Raw genomic sequence first — 16,334 nt, forward strand, 5'->3', positions numbered from 1 at the left:
GTAAGAGTCAGGGCAGAGATGACCAGGCACAGCTGACCCATGTGCCTGTGAAGAGGTAAGAGTGAAAACCTTTCTTAGCACATTTCCTAATGTTTTCTTCCAGTTTATGACTGCTAGTAGTTGTAGTCCTGCTTTAGAAGAATGCTTGGTTTGAATAAAACTACGGCAGACAGAATGGAAATTTCAAAGGGGAGAAGATAAACATTCCCTGATACATCCTTTGATGGCAAAACAAATGACTGAGCTACTGGTTTTGAACTTGGAGCTTCTTGGCTCAAGTCCTTTTGAACTGAGCCTGGAAACTTACAAAATAAAATCAAAAAACCTCCATCCAAACATCATCAAAATCCCTTAATAGTAATAATAGTAATAATAGTAATTATAAAATTCCTATTAGGATGAGCCAAGGCTTTCTGAGGAGTGTTTCTGAGCACTGTCTGTCTAGCTGGCTTCTGGATGTTCCAGGCTACCAGCACATGGAATGGTTCTCCTGAAGTCATTTTGAGACCTCTCTTTCCCTCCTACTTAATTAAATGCCTCGCTGATTTAAAAGCACGATCCACCAAGTTCCGCAGGGTGCATTAGCTCAGGTATTGAGTTTGAGGGAGAAGCTGGAGAGAGTTGGGATTCCACTCTAGGGCAGATAAAAGCATCAAATGGGCTTTGCAGGATCGGTGCCAGAATCCCATGTCCTTCTGCAGTGGCCCGTAATAGTAGAGCAGAGTGAGTGGATAAAGATGCACACCAGTGGATTTTCTAGTTGATCTGAGGGTCAGGGAGGTTCAGAACCAGAAGTGGGGTGTAAATAGTTAACAGATCCCATCAGGCTTATTTTATTTTGTAAACTGAGAGATTGCTGTGGTCGCTGGAGTGGCAACAGGTGAGAGCTGGGCAGCCAGGAAGAAAATGGGTATTTAATCTCTAAAGCAGAAACTGTTGCTAGTGACAGCAGAGCTCTGTAATCTCTCAGCAGTGCTCAGCGTGTCACCTTGGCATCCCACAGAGCAGCTTCCAAACTGTTTACCTCTGTGCTAATTGTGTTATTTGCACACAGCCCAGTTTCAGGGAAGGGAGGAGTGCTGGCCATCCTGCTCTGGTGTACTCCTTGCTGAGGTGCAGCTCCCTGTGATGTTTCAGAATTGCTTCCCAAAAGATATGCAGTAATGCATAACTCATTCACCCTGTGGATCCTGTCAGCTGGTGTCTGGCCGGGCAATTCATGTCCGTTTATTCTTCCTCCACCTCATTTTCTTACTCTTCCCTTCCTTCCTCCCAGATGTCTGTGACTTGGTGCTGCTTACAACTTCCTGCAGTTGCTTTCCCAAATGAGCTGGGTGGAAACTTGGTGGGGATGCAATAACCAGGATGCAGGTGATAATATTCTCTATGAGGTGGGGCAGATGGGAAGCAGGAAGACGGAGGCACTCTTCCCTTTGACAGATTTTGACAGGTCGCTTTTGGCAAGTCAGACAGGTCAAGCATGTGGTGGGATCCCAAGCTGCTCCCACTCTCCTGCTGGAAGGGATGGCAGATTTCCTATGTCTGGGGAAACAGCCTTCGTGCCACCAGACAGGCTCTGAATTTAGAGCTGACACTTACCTTCTGCGTCACTTGGCCTCTGCTAGACAGCCCTGGGCCAACATAGGAAGGAGGATCAGGCAATAGAACATCTTAAGAGATCTTTCCATTTCTGGCAAGGCAGAAATCAGTGTTTAGAAGTACTTGAACACCAGAAGGTCAACTTAATATCTTTGAAGCAGTGTACTTTTCTGAGCAGCCTCCGCATTTCCTGCATTCCTAGTCAACACTGTTGGTGTTTTTCCAGCTGTAGTTTGAAGTGATTTCTTGAAGGCCAGGTGAATTTACACTGACTCCCCATGTATAAAAGAAAAATGTAGGCTTAAAAGCCAATGCATATAATGGCAGGGGCTGAGAGAGCAGATTGCGGGGCAGGAACCTTAAATTGTGCATAAGTAGAAGATGATGTGGGTTTAACAGGGCTGATAGAGCTCTCTGGTAAGCTTGTGTATGGGTGTTGAGTGACCCTTTCAGAGCAGGATTGGGAATTGCTTGCCAACTGCTGAAACACAGCCGTTCCTGCAGGAGATGCATGGCACCACTGAGCAGAAATCCAGGCTGTGCTGGGAAGCAGAGCACGGTGTTCAGGAACAGAAACACCAAGAGTTCCAGGTAAGCCAAGCAGTGCGGCTATTGAGGCCCTTCTAAGAAGACAGAGCTGATGCATTGTGTGCCATTAATATTTCAATCTGCTGCTTTTATGGTGGAAGCAGAGCAACCTCAGCAAAGCAACTTGTTTGTTCTTGTTTGCATTTCCTTCCAAATGGGAAAGGATGTGCGTTGTGTCAAAAGAGGTGACTCTCCTATATTCAGTGTTTGGTGTGACCTCACCTTGAATGTTGGGTACAGTTCTGTGCTTCACAGTGTAAAGAGGATGTGAAGGCACTTGAAAGCATCCGGAGGGGGGCAGTACAGCTGGTAGAAGGATGTGGGTAGGGCCTGAGGGCACCTAGATTGCCTGGTTTGGAGAAAAAGAGGCTGAGAGGTGACCTCTTTGCCTCTACGTATTCCTCAGAAGGGGATATAAGTGGTAAGGTCACCGTGTGTGTGAGAATGGCACAGAGCTGCACTGGGGGAGGTTCAGACTGGGCATGAAGAGAGATTTCTTTACCATGTGGGCTATGAAACACTGGAACAGGCATCCTAGGGAGGTGGCTGACGCCCTGTTCCTGTCAGTGTTCAAGAGGTGTTTGGGTGATGCCCTCAATAATATATTTTAACTTTTGGTTAGACCAAAAGTTAGGCTGTTGGATTTCATCTTTGAAGATGCCTTCCAACTGAATAATTCTTGATGGCTTTATTAATTGCTGAAATCCATGTCTGAGGGGTATGCACAGTCTTGGTAATCTGTGTGTGAGATGCCTATCTCATCCTGCTTCCTTTTCTGCCCTGTCAGCGACTACTTTCTGTGCTGCTTATCAGCAGCACTGCTTGTTGATGTGGCTAGCATTCAGTTGTAGCACAGCTGCCTGACAGGCGTCTGCCTTTCAGACCCAGCTCTGCTTAGGGATTAGCTGAGGCAGGACCTCTGCAAGCTGCTGGCATCAGCAAACAGCATCATGAAGCATTTGGCATGGGGTGTTCTGCCTCGGTGAGCCACTGGGATCTCCTCAGCAAGGAAACCTGTGCTGCAAAAGGGAAGGCACATCCCAGCAAAGGGACACTGCTGTGCTGGAAGCTTCCTTTGGCAAGAAAAGGAAGTAGGTATATTAAAGATGTGCTGGGGAACACGATTGCTTCTCTGGCTGATTTCAAAGTCCTGAGGGGTGGCATTTGGCATGTGAGATCTTCTTTAACTGAGAGCAGGGGGTTTACCAACTGATCAGCCCCCTGATCTGGGCCAGCTTAAAGAGCTGATGGAGGTGGGCTTGTGTGAAAGCAGTGTGCCTGAGAGGGTGAAGCGATGGCAGCTGTGTCAGGGCTGCAGCTTTAGCAGGTTGCCCCACTGGTGACCACCACAGCGCAATGAATGTGAGGGTGGGGAGGGAGAATGTATTGAAATTGGAGGGTGGCAGCTTACTGTTAAGCGATTAATTGCTTCCTTTTAACCTCAGTTGGTCTGAGAACTGAAAGATATGTAGATCAGCACTGCTCCCTGTTTCTGTCATCTCGAATTCCATGCTTATGAGTACCTGCTCCCAAAGGAAAAATGCAGAAGGTAAGAAGGAGCAGCTCTGGCCTTCCAAGGTTTCACAGTGGTAATTTACATTGTGTCCCAATGTCATGGGCCGTCATGTTTTGCAACAGAGTCTCTGTGCCAAAACACACACCCTCTCATCCAGGGAGGGGTTGTGGAAATGCACGTGCACTGGCAGTCCTGGTGAGTATCCTCAGCCCTTTGTGCTGCGTTCAAAAAGGTCCTTCTTTGTACTTTTCTGAAGGTGCCACAGCTGATAACTGCCAGAGATAGAGATGCAGCTGTTAGGTTTCTAGAAGAGGTGATGCAGCAGAGAGAACATCTTAGATATCTTTCACAAGCATAAGAGTGTTCAAGTAATGCTTACACTGGTTTCTCATGATTGCGAGATTTTTTTGGAAGATATGTCTGCATCCTAACCCACTCCACCTACAGTCTGTTTGTGGGGTCATGCTGAAGACTATTACTGAGTTCTTGTGCGTTGTGTTCCAGCATACCTCCTCTCCTCTAATGGGCCTGATGAGATGCCAACAAAAACCGGGAGGTTTCATAACAGATTGCTTGGATGCTTGCGGCCCAGGCATCCTATCTCAGGTACTGAATAAAATTGATCCTGCTGAGGAAAATCTGCTTTCTGATTTTCACAGGGTTCTTCAGGGAAGCTCCCTTCTGATCTATTTAGGATCTGAGTGCTGTGATTTGGCAGAATAGGAGGGAGCTGAGGGGAAGGAGCGTGTGCCTGGAATCTGATCTCTTGTTTATGCTTTCTGGAGGCAGCGTGTGGCTGAGCTGGTTTTAGAGAGTGTCCCACGTAAACAAGCGTGCGGAGATACTTGTCTGCTTTGGGATGTGTGCACGCATGTTTAACACACAGCAGTTGTGGCTGTATTCAGGGCACGGCTCCATGCTCAGCACTCCTTGCAAACTGATGCAGGGCTGGAACAGCCTTACAGTCAGCTTTGCAATCCTTCTTGTACATCTTCAAGCTTGGCTGCTCCTTGTTGAACCTTAAGCATGCAGCATGCTTGTGTGCCACCACTTTTCTTGTTTCATGTGGGCTCCTTTGGTGAGCTGACCTGCAGAGGCCTCTCAGCAGCTCTTTATTTAGTGGTGTGGTGATCTCCTGGAGCCCAGGTGCATGGCAGTGCTGACTGCTGGCACTGTCAGCTAAGCATTTGGAACTGGTGGAGTCCTACCCCCAGGGCCCTTTTATTTGGGATTTATCAGCCTTCTTCCATCTCCAGACAGGAAACTCTGGTGGAAGAAGTACAGGGGTACTTGAGAAAGTAATGCTCTGCAAACTGTCTGCTGAGTCTCCTGCATAGCATGGGTGCTGTAGCATCAGTCTGAATCCAGGACCACAACATGATCATGTTCACAGGGCAGCCTGACCAGCGGGCTGGAAGTGGGACCCTGAACTGAACACTTCCAGGCTCCAGAGGGAGTTTAAAGCTGAATGTTACATACAAAAGCATTGTCTTTAGCGGTAGGTGGAAATAAAGATACTCTAACAATGCAGAGTAAGCTGTGTTAGGAGCAGGGAAGATGCGAAAAACAAGGAATTACAGTTTTAATAAGGCAGAAGCTGTCCCTGTTGATCTCTGATCAGAACCACTGGGTAACTTTGTTAAGAGTGGGAGCTCAACACCAGTTTCCCAGCCCACCAACTGTGTGGGATTGTAAAAGACAAAGCAGATAATAACATATGCAACATTAATAGGGTAGCCTAAATTTGGGGCAGGTGCACAATGCTGCATTTCTGCTTATTAAGGAGTTAACATGGGTAGCATGGCTTTGGTTGCTGGCTGATGAATGATTCCCTGATGTTTCTTTTTCACTCCTGGCTGTGTGAAAGGGCTTTAATGGGCCTATGCTGCTCGAAGGCAAATGATTACAGGGTTACTGAGGTCACTGGGGCAGGTAGAGAAATAATCACCTCTGTGGGGAAGCAGTGGCTGCACTGAAGTGAGCAGTGATGCAAAAAGAGCAGGAATCCCCGTGTCCGAAACGGAGAAAGCAGAGATGATCTGTGTGTCACCCAGTCATTACCCAAGCACGTATTTGGTGAAAGACAGAGATGAAACTCCATGGCTGGGGTTGGTGGGGAATTCCTGCAGCTCCTTAACATTCACAAGCAGTCCACTCATTAATTTTTTTTTTTTGCTTCCTCCAGAATGCCCCCTCGCAGTGCTGCTGTTCACCTCCCTGGGGCTTCAGTGCTGACTTTGAAGAGCGCAGCTGCCTCTCTCGTCCTTGTGAGCTCCCCACGGGGCTCTTCTATTCTGCTCACGTCCGACCTCGCTTTTCCTTGCGTGTGATTCCCTGCTCTTCTCATTAACAAACCTCACAGCGCTTCACAAAGGCTCCAGCCCTTCCTGGCCTCCCCTGCTGGAGAGCAGGGGAAGCAAAGTGACTTTGTGAGCGTCGTGCCACAGCCCTGCGGGTGGGTTTGTTTAGCATCCCTGCCTTCCGTGGGATGTGTGTGCGTCTCAGGGAAGGGAAATGGGTGCACCGTAGTTCTGAGTGGATGTTACAAGCTAGCTCTCAAATTGCATTCTTACCCATATGATTGCAAATGACAGTCAGACTGGTCTGGTGAGTAAGACTAGGCAACCTTGAGCTGTCATACTTCAGGAATCTGTGTCGGGAAGAGCACCAGACTTGCAGTGACAAGGGTCACTTTGTATATGATTAGAAGTGGCCCTTTGCTGTGATCTCCCTGTGGGGCTGGCGCATAGCATTTGCTGCAGCCTGGCTGCATCTTCCCAATGGCAGAGCTCTGCAGTGCGCTGCTCTTGCTGTGGTTGGCAGAGCGCAGCTTCCTCGGCTCCGTGCAGCCCGAGAGCAAGAAGTGCTGCTGAGAAGTCTTTGTCCTCCTTGGTCTGCTTGTGTTTTTGTACAAGCAGGTGCGTTTTCATTTTGATTTTCATCAGGCAAAGCATTCCTCCTTCATCCTTCAGTAGGTTCACTGCGAGCCTTGGGCCAGCTGCAGCTTTTTCTATGGAGATGAACGAAGCCATCAGATGCCTACCTTTCGTTTGGAGAAGTTGGAATGGAGGAAGGAGGAGAAGGGGGAAGAAAAAAAAACCTAAGGCGTGTGGGTGTATCAGTTGAGAGACCCCGCCTTCACTTCTCATTGGCTGTGTTTATAAGGCAAGCAATGCGGCTGCCAGCCGCACAGGCTGGGGATTTGGGCTCTCTGCAGCACTGGCAATGGGCAGCGGGTCCCTGCTCGCCCTCCTGGTGGCCCTGGGTGCCTGCCAGCTGGGGGTGTGGGCAGCAGGGCGCTCCAAGGTGAACCCCAGGATCGTCGTCAGCCCCCGAGGTGAGTACGGGCTGCTCCCCGCACTGCTGCCTTACCCCTCTTTTATTTCTTCTGTCTCTTCAGGGAGACTTTGTGGCTCTCGTTAAACCGAGCCCAAGCTCTGTGATCTCCGGAGAGGCTTCTGGTGACCTTGGTAGCTCCCATTGAATTTTTAGAGCCTTCTTCCTTCCTAATTCTTTTTGCATTCTGAAAGCGTCTTCCACCGATCTGGCTGTGTTAACCCATAAAGCTGCCTCTTGAAACAGGCACAGTATGCTGTAACTCAGGGGAGGAATGCAAAGTGCATTTGCATAAAGCAGTTAATTTGCTAACGAACCCGATGCACTCAGCTGCACATGGGTCCTCGGCCTCGGTATTTATACGGCGTAACTGTTCTCTGAGGGAAATACATGCTGCTGCAGTGGCACAGGGTTTAGCAGACAGAATCTGAGCAGAAACTGAACAAAGGGCTGTTCTCGAGGAGGAGGCTGGCGTGGAGAGCGCAGCCTGACATTCGTGGGTTGGAAAGAGTGGAGTAACGCTTACTGGTTCCGTCATGTGCCTTCCCAAGCTTTTTGAGGCATCCCCTCCAGGGCTGCTTTAACAAAAGACCCCAGTGGTTAAAGTGTTTGTGTAACCCCGGGGCTCCACCGAGCTGCAGATCCCGCGCTGCTCTGCAGTACAACGGCTCCTCTGTGCCGACAACTTCAGAGGACGTGAATTTCCCTGCTTTATTCCACACCATCTGTTGTTCTTTGGGCCCGTCGCTGCTTGGAGATGAGGGACAGCAGCAGACGGAAGGGTGATGGCTGTGTGACCCGAGTAACACGCTGCCAAGCCAAGGGCTGGCAGGGAGAATGGCTGAGAGTTGCTATTATAAAACTAATGATGCATTACTAACTTTATCCCCTGGCAAATGAAACAGCTCAGATATTGGTGCAACAGTGAGAAGGAAGGTGTAGGATGGGGTCATGCTTTTCAGGGCAGAAACTTCCCCTTTCCTATTTAAAGGAAGAGAAAAAGTTGTGCTGCTGGTGCGTGGTGTGATGGCAGTGCGTGTCCTGGAATAGACTTGCAGTGAGCAGGAGGAGCGGGCTTGAGTTGTTGCATTTCCACCCGTTCCTATGTGCTCAGTGCACACATGCAGTACAGTCATTTGGCCTTTCAGTGCATCTGTGTCAGATGGTGGCTTTTCTTAACATTAAACAGCGAGGATCTGTCACTGAGAAGCACCAAAGCCAATTAGTGCTAGGATGCATCGCTGAGAGGGGGATCAGCTTGTGCTTATCTCTTTCCTGATTTGATTTTTTTTGAGAAAAAGCCATAATTGCAGTGGGGGAGTCGTGCAGGCAGGCTCATCACGAGGCAGTCCTATGTCCTACTGCACAGACTGCATTGCCCAGCGTGATCCCTGCCCTTTGAGAAGTGAGGTTGCTTGGGCTGAGGCTGAGATGTGAGTGAAGGGGTGAATGGTGGGGGTGTAGCGGGCAGCACTCAGCCCTCTTCAACTTTCCTGGTGCTCCAGTGGCTCTCGGCAGCCCGGTCTGGTGGTTGGCGACCCTGCACATAGCAGGGGGGTTGGAACTAGATGAGCACTGTGATCTTTTTCAGTCCAGGCCTTTCGATGATTTCGAGTGCAGCAAAAGGCAAATACAGCTTCTGCAGTGTGAGTAACCTGCAGATCAGCACGCGGAGCAGTGCCTCGTGGTGGTGGGGGTGATGTGCTTGCAGGGTTTTGTTTCCAGCTCTGGATGGAGAGGAATGGAGCAGTGGTCAGGCTCGTGGTGCAGCATACAGCCACAGCCCTGGGCTGTGCAGGAGCTGCCGGCTCTTCACCTCATTAAATTTCTTCCACGCTGCAGCCCATCGCTAGCACCAGGTGTGACAGCTTCAAAGACACCTAGAGATCTTACAACACTGCAGGAGAATGGAGAAATTCCCTCCAGGAGGGAAGGGTAAGTGTGCAGCATCCCTCCTCAGGCTGCAGCCCTGGAGGAGAGGAGGGAGATAGTGGCAGCAGCTTCTCCCACCGCCACCCTTTCATCTTTCAGCCCCTGCATTGCTGCCCTTGTTGACGCCCCCACCCAATGTAGAGTGAGCCCTGATCTCGCTGCGGGTGGCAAAACTGCTGTGCTGTTTCCCCCCATGGCTCTCGGATGTCCGATTGCCTGAGAGATAGGTGAGGTGACATTGTGCGCTATCAGCAGAAAAAAGGCTGCTGGCTTCAGTGGCACAATCCAGAGCTCTGATGTGGAGACAAAGAAACAAACCTCGGTGTTGGGAGCTTGCCTGGCTTTAAGTGATTTTGCAGTCCTGGGGGCTTGGACAGCAGCACTGGGCTGTGGCTGGAACAAAGTGTTCTGCAGGTCTGCTTTTTTCCTCTCTCTGAACACAATGTGTGTAAACCCAGTCCTGAGGCCTCAAACAGGGCAACTGCTCTGCTTTTATTGTGCATCCCGGATTCCATAATGCAGTGCAGGACGGGGTGAGGATGGGCACGTTGTTCCCAAACCGCAGATGTAGCACCAGAGGCAGCGGGAGGGATCCCAGGAGCTCCCCTTGAACAGCTGGCTGCCTCTTGTGTGATGCTGGGTAAGCAGTTACTTGGAAGCACATCTGACTCTGCAGGCTTTCTTCCCCTTAGAGAAAGGGCAGGGCAAAGGGCTGAGCTCAGCTCTTGACCTTTGGTCACATCCAGAGTGCTTAAGATCCTTTTCAGTGATGAGGACCTTGCGCCTTCTCCTTCCTGCATCACATGAGCTGGGTTCTCTCTTGGTTATTTCTCCCTGCTGTCCTGAGAAGGACTGTGGCAAAGGAATGTGGACAAAGGATGAATGTGGCAAAGGATGAATTCCCAATTTGTTGTAGCTTGTAGGGGGAAGCCTGGGCTGGTGTGGAGACAAACATATCAACCTCGTACGTTGTGTTCTCCTTTTGATTTGTTCTTCCTGTTCTCCTACCCAAACACTGGCCAGCTGGGCTCTGCTTTGTAAAGGTGCCTTCCATTCCCACACTGAGCTTTGTTTGTCGGCACGGAGCCCACACACTGACTGCCATGATCCCTCTGCAGAGAGGCAGGCTGCTGTGACCTGGGGCTGGGCAGAGCTGTCGGGGTGACAGTCCCTATGTGGAGCAGGAGGGTGGCATCCCATGTTGACTGTCTCATGACCGGAAAGTCACTGAGCATTGGGAGACAGCGAGGAGCCTGAGGGCAGGCTTGGATAGCTCTTATCACCATGGCTTTTATGGTGCAGGGCTAGTTTTTAATCGCTGTCACTCGTAAGATTCTCTTGTCCCAGTTTATCCGTGTGTGTTTGGACCCGAGACGAACTCGCAGCCCTTTTCTGGCTCACCTTGGGTTAGGACAGAGCCTGACAGTTTAATTACTTCCCTATGATAGACGGATGGGGCTAACGGGGGACGAGAGCTGGAGGGACCACTTCTGAGTCAGTGTGCATCTCACAGGAGATCAGTGCGTTTTGCAAGGGAAGAGAAAGATTATACACTTGACCCTTGGCTGCCCTAAACACGTAAACTGGCTCTGGGGGGCGGGGGTGGAAGAGCAGGAGTGGTGATGCCAGAAAAATTCCCTTTGGGAACCCCTGGGCTTTGGTGAGTTCCGCTGCCACATGACCCTGAGAAATGGTGCGGTGGTGGGGAAGCACAATGAGAGGTGCTGGTGGCTCTCCACAACTGACAGTGGCACTGATTTCATGGATACCACAGTCCCAAGGGTGTGAATGAAGCATCTCGTAGGGCAGTTGTGTGTCAGTTCTCAGGCAGATCAGGGCTAGAATTCAGGAAAACTGGGCTGAGAGGACTTTTTGTCGATGACGTAGTTCTGCCTGGTTCCTTGAGGCAGGATGAATTAAGTCTAAACCTGCATACGTGATGCTTTTTAAAGCAGCTTGTATCCAGAAAAAGGCCTGGGAAGGAGAAAATAGCTCACTGTGTGGCCAGCTCTCTCCAGTGGAGCCGCATCCTATAGTATGCAGCTATTCCTGGTTGCCCTAGAAATAGGACTTTGTCCTGTTCAGCACCTCAAATTTTGCCTTTTGCTCTCAGCTCCACCCAGTGTAGTAGGCTGTGTTTGTGTGTGATGGGACAGAAGTGCTGGTATACTGCTGAGCATCCCCTGCCGTTGCTGAGTTTCAGAGCAGCTTAAATCTGCAGCAGGAGGCTTCGTAGTATTTAATATCGTGTTAGCAGAGCTCTGGATCTCTAGTGCTATAGATACCTGGTCCCAAATCTGAGCCCTGTCATCTTGCAGCTTCTTGTAGCTCTGACTCTGTTTAGTCTGGGTTTGATTTTTACTTATCTTATTGACAGTGTGTGTACTGGGAGGGAGAGTGAAGCAGGTGCTTAGGGAGCTGGGGGAGTTTCCTGGTTGAATGCATAAATAGTTCCAAACAGAAGTAACCTTGGCTATGGGCTGAGGATGGAAGTGAGAAAAGCGGATATTGGATGCTTTGATGATGGAGGTGAGCAGAATGGGGCTGCTCTGTCAGTCTGCATGGCTGAGAACCAGCTGACATTCGTTGCAGGGATGGGAATCTACAGCAGCAGGTCTGGGGGACACCAAGAGCTCTGCAGGGCTGGGTCCCTTTGCTGTGTGCCCTTATCAGCTTTGTGCAGGGGGCTGAGGCTTCGTCCTTACTCCAGACCCATACGTATGCCATCTCCTCACCTAGGGCAGGAGCTTGGGGTGGCAGAACAAAGCTCTGCAGCCCAAAGGGGATGCTCCATCGCTGCAGTGCTGTTACCATCAGCAGGGAGATGGCTGCCAATTAATGTAAGTGGCTGTTTGCTGGTGCGTGCACACAAAGGTGCTTGTGATGATCTTTATCCCGGAAGGCTTTTTGTGATAACCAACCTCTAGAAGCTGATTTCCTTGCAGGGAGGGGCAGCCGGGCTCTTTACATAGAGCTCTCCTGCTAAAAGCATCCTTTTGTTCTGGTTATTCCGGTGACCATATAATGAAATTCCATAATCACAGAGCAAAGTTCCCCGGCTTCCAGCAGGAACACGGCACAGTTTGGGACTGTTATTACAGAGAACAGCTTTGGGGAGGTAACAAAACCTGGCTCTAAATTTAGCACCTGCAATCTGTGGGGTGCAGCCAATTCAGGGCTATGGGGAGGAAAGCATCCCTGCTTGATGTCAGTCCTCCTCTTGTAGCCACCTCCTGGGGCACTGGGGATATCAGATTGGCTCGGAGGTACGGGCTGCAGAATTTGGGGAGGGGGGACCTGCAGAAGGGGCTGGGGCACGGTGATAATTCATTGGCACGCCTCCTTCCCGCTGCCTCAGCATAAAGCTCTGCAGTGCCTGTCATACGCTCATTTTGTGCTTAATTAAGAGAAACCTGCCTTGCCTGGCTCAAGGCTTCCGAGGGCTGCGTGTTGCTGACAGGATCCTGGCGGAGGGCAGGAGCTTTGAATGCAAGGCTCGTTCCTTCTGGCTGCAGGTTAGGGGTCTCTTTCCTTTTGTTGCTTGCGGTGTGGGCGGTTGGCCCGCTGCCTGCTCCACTTTGGCAACTCCCAGGGATGGAAAGGAGGCTGTGTGGTGTACAGAAAGGCTTTGGAGCAGGTGCGTCCCTGCCAGGCAGCTGCGTTACCAAATGAAAAGCGTTTTCTCTTGCTGCCCTTGCTCACCTCCGTGCTGAACGGTGCTGCCGAGATGCTTACCAGAAATAGTGGGAATTTGATGTCTTTAGTGCATCAGCCCATCGCACTGGGTTGGTTACACTGTGCTCGAGCCTTTCCCCTGGTTAGCACAGCCCTTCGGGGCAGTTACATGGGCTTGAGAGCTTCTGCAGGAACAAAGCACTTTGTTTCCTCTGTGTTCTCTCTCCTCGGAGCGATGCATTTCACTCTTGATGGCATCAGTACCTCGAGGGCAGGCACCCGAGCGTCCCATGATTGCAGGGTCCTGGGGAGCCTGCCAAAGAGAAGGTGAACAGCGGGGTGTGGTGGCAGCTGGGAATACTCATAGAATCATGTTGTCACGTAATAGCTTAGGTTGGATGGCACCTTCAAGACCGTTTGGTTCCAACTCCCCTCCCGTGGGCTGACTGCCCCCCAGCTCAGGCTGCCCAGAGCCCATACGTGGCCTCGGGTGCCTCCAGGAATGGGGCACCCACAGCTCTGGGCAGCAGTGCCAGAGCTTCACTGCCTTCTGAAGAAAGAATTTCTTCTTCACATCTGTCCTCTCTTAGTTTAAAGCCGTTCCCCCTTGTCCTGATGCTGTCTGCTCCTGTAACAAGGTGGTTTCCTCCTGCAGAGGGGAGGGAGGTGTTAAGGTATAAGAATGGGGCTTGCTGCTGCTTGGGGGCTGTCGGAAGTGGTTGGGGAAGGCTGTTAGCAGAGCTGAGTGCTGCTCATCTCCAAACTGCCGTGGGGGAGAGGCAGGATGAGAAATACCAAAGAGATGGAACCCACCACTAACTCACACTTAAAATAAGAAAGAGGAGTGAAACACAGGACGGGTAGATTTGAGTAACTGTGGGCTTCCCAGCTGCACATCTCCCTCCACGCTTTCACATCTTTCTTGTGGGTACAGCAGCTTCCTGCAATCACACCCAGACCCCTTTGCACGCATTTGCACGTCCCCTTGTTACTTTCCAACACGTTGCATGGTGCCCCTGCTGCTGGGCTCAGGGCTTTGCTTTGCAAAGTGTGATGGCCACAGATGGAACACTAAGAAACAGAGCAGCACGGTGCGAGCCCTTGCTCTCTCCTATGTTGCTTTCTGGAACCAAACCACAATGTTTCCTACAGGATGAAAGGCAGGGAAAGATGCTGTCAAGGCTCAGGGTGATGAGAAAGCACTCTGCCTCCACTGAGAAACTCCTTTCCAGGCAGGCTAGGCACATGCCTGTTTTTGAGCTGGCTACAGCAGTGTGTTGTAGATGTAGCCCTTTGGCTCATACCTGACCAGTGCCTTTCTCCATTCCAGAAAGGCATGAGGTATGCAGGAGACGACCAGTACCCTCAATGGAATTGGTCTGACCTCTTTTTCTGGCCCCTGCCCTTTCCACACTACTCTTAGGCTCCAGCTGTGAATATATAAATGGTTTTGTCATTGTGCCGGGAGGAAGAGGGGCAGGAGAAGTGGGAGTGGAGCTGCAACTGCACTGCGTGGTCCCTGAGAGAGCATGGAGGGATTTAAAGAGCAGGAAACACATGTGGCTATGTCTGGTCCTGCTTCAGCAGAACACATTTTTAGCCCATCAGCTGCCTGGTTTCCGCTGCTGCTTCCCTGTAGCTGTGGAGTATTTTGGGGGATGTGACAGGGAGTGCAGGCATCCTGAAAATGTATCTGGGGAGGGGAAGGCAGCAGCACAAACACCTTTTGCTGTGCCTGGGAGGGAGCTGAGCTCTGAGGATCTTCATCTTTCTGTTTTGCTTTCTTTGAGAAGTGACTGATGTTGGAGCACGGGTTGAGCTGAAGTGCTGCAGGGCTGAACTGTGCTCAGAGCGACATTCCTAAGGACCCTTCAGCCTTGCCCAGAGCTGAGAAGTGGCTGCACGTAGCTCAGCAGGCTCAAGGAGTGCAGCTACATCTCTTGGCAGCACCAGCTTTTGGGGAGCAGGAGTTGGTGGGTGTGAAGGAGGTGCTTCCCCATGTTATGTTGCCTTTTGGCCTCTCTCAGAACCCCCCCCCCCCAGATGAAAGCGTATCATTTTCTGCAAAACTGGAAACCTCGAGCCTCATAGTTCTCTAATTACACCATGGCAGATCAGAACAAAACCTCATGTGTGGATCCTGGGTCATTTTGAGAAAAGTCAGTTCTATAAACTCAGGGTTTTTGGTAGAAAAGTCCCAGAAAGCTGTCAGGCTGATTCTAAAGGCAGGGCTGCCTATCCAGCTGGTGTCTTCGTGTCACATCATGTGCAAAATCACAGGAGAAGGAAAACCTTATATCATGTTAGTGGCTACCACTGCTGTCCATAGGCATACTAACTCCTTCCAGACATCTCAACTTGGGAATTTGTAGAGCCTCTAAAAATACAGCTTGGCTTCTTGCAGCAGCACCGGGGGGGCAGAGTGAGGATCCAGGCTGGGTTTGGTTGGTTCCTTCTCACTGGAACAGAAGAGATATGGAGTTTGGATGGAATCACATCCCATTCTTTTAAAGGAAAGCCACTGTTGCACTTGTGCTCCTTGTAATGCATCCTGTGTGCAGCATTGGGGCTGATGTCGGTGAGTGGAGCTGGCTGTGATACTTCCCAGAGCAAGGTGTGAGCTGTGCCCGGGGTTGCTCAGCTCTGACTCACAGTCATGCTGTGAAACAGGTCTAGAAGCTGGGGCTCCCTGTGCTGCCAGCTGTGAGTCATGCATGGCTTTTCCTTCTGTGTCAGAACCAACTCAGTCTGTCTGATAAAAATGATGACGTGCCGTGAGGTCACAGTGTGTTCAGTCGGCTCCAGAATAACACCTGACAGGCAGGGGAAGTGAGGTGTGGCTGGAAAAGGAAGGAAGTGGAGTAAGATCCATTAAGTGTGTGTGATTCCAGCTGGAGTGAGTGTAGTCAGACCTCCAGGCACGGTGCTTTCCCACCTGGCTGCGTCGGTGCCGTTCCCAAAGGGCAGAAGATCCCTATTGCTTTCTCTTTCTATTTTGTTCAAGCTTTGTTTCTGTTCTTTATTCGAAAATGCCATCATCGGAGCAGATTTGAACAATCCCTTCTATTTAAGGACAACTCCAGAGCTCAAGAAGTGTCTGGTCAATGCTCTCAGATGTGGTCTGATTTTTAGGTGGTCCTGTGTGGAGCCAGGGGTTGGTCTGCATGATCCTTATGGGTCCTTTCCAACGCAGGATGTGATTCCACTAACAGAGTCCTCTGAGCACCAATGAGTCCTAGACCATAAAGCCTTTCATGCTACCCATGCTCAGAACTGTGCAAGCCAGCATCCCAGGATTTGTGCTGTGGGTACTGGTGAGTCTGATGGCCTTTCTTCCACACACAGCAGTGTGGTGGGGTGCAGCATAGCTGAGTCAGCCCCCAAGCTGGGAATAAAGCAGCCGTGATGCAATTGCTTGTAATGAGCCCACGCACCCACATTGCTTCCCTAGCTGGAGTGCTGCAAGCATCTGCTTGGAGATGAGGGCTGCAGGCTTGCTTCTTCCCATGCCCACAAGCATGGCTTGAGCTCTTGGCTCCTGCATCCGTGGGTCCTTTGGTTCTTCCTCAAAGCACAGCATGCCCACGCTGTGCAGAGGGAGCTCGGCTTGCTTCACCCTGGTCAGCTTGAAGCAGAATTTATTTACGATGGGTCACATCTGGAGCATCTCCCTGCTCTTTTCCTTCCT

The 16,334-nt window shown here is 50.6% G+C and overlaps 1 protein-coding gene across 13 annotated transcripts in view; it reads left to right on the forward strand.

The window, feature by feature from the left end:
• Positions 1-16,334, forward strand: part of SEMA7A (semaphorin 7A (JohnMiltonHagen blood group)) — a 30,260-nt gene that overhangs the window by 892 nt on the left and 13,034 nt on the right. For 2 of the 13 annotated variants that reach the window (XM_085233674.1, XM_085233675.1), the window contains exons 3-5: positions 2,104-2,190; positions 4,208-4,309; positions 5,889-5,970. In XM_085233674.1, coding sequence (XP_085089800.1) covers positions 2,104-2,190; positions 4,208-4,309; positions 5,889-5,970 — 271 coding nt within the window. The other 11 variants (XM_003209329.4, XM_085233678.1, XM_085233676.1 and 8 more) reach the window with 10 other exon arrangements.

The sequence above is a fragment of the Meleagris gallopavo genome, chromosome 12 (assembly GCF_905368555.1).
Source record: "Meleagris gallopavo chromosome 12, MGAL_WU_HG_1.1, whole genome shotgun sequence".
Taxonomy (NCBI): domain Eukaryota; kingdom Metazoa; phylum Chordata; class Aves; order Galliformes; family Phasianidae; genus Meleagris; species Meleagris gallopavo.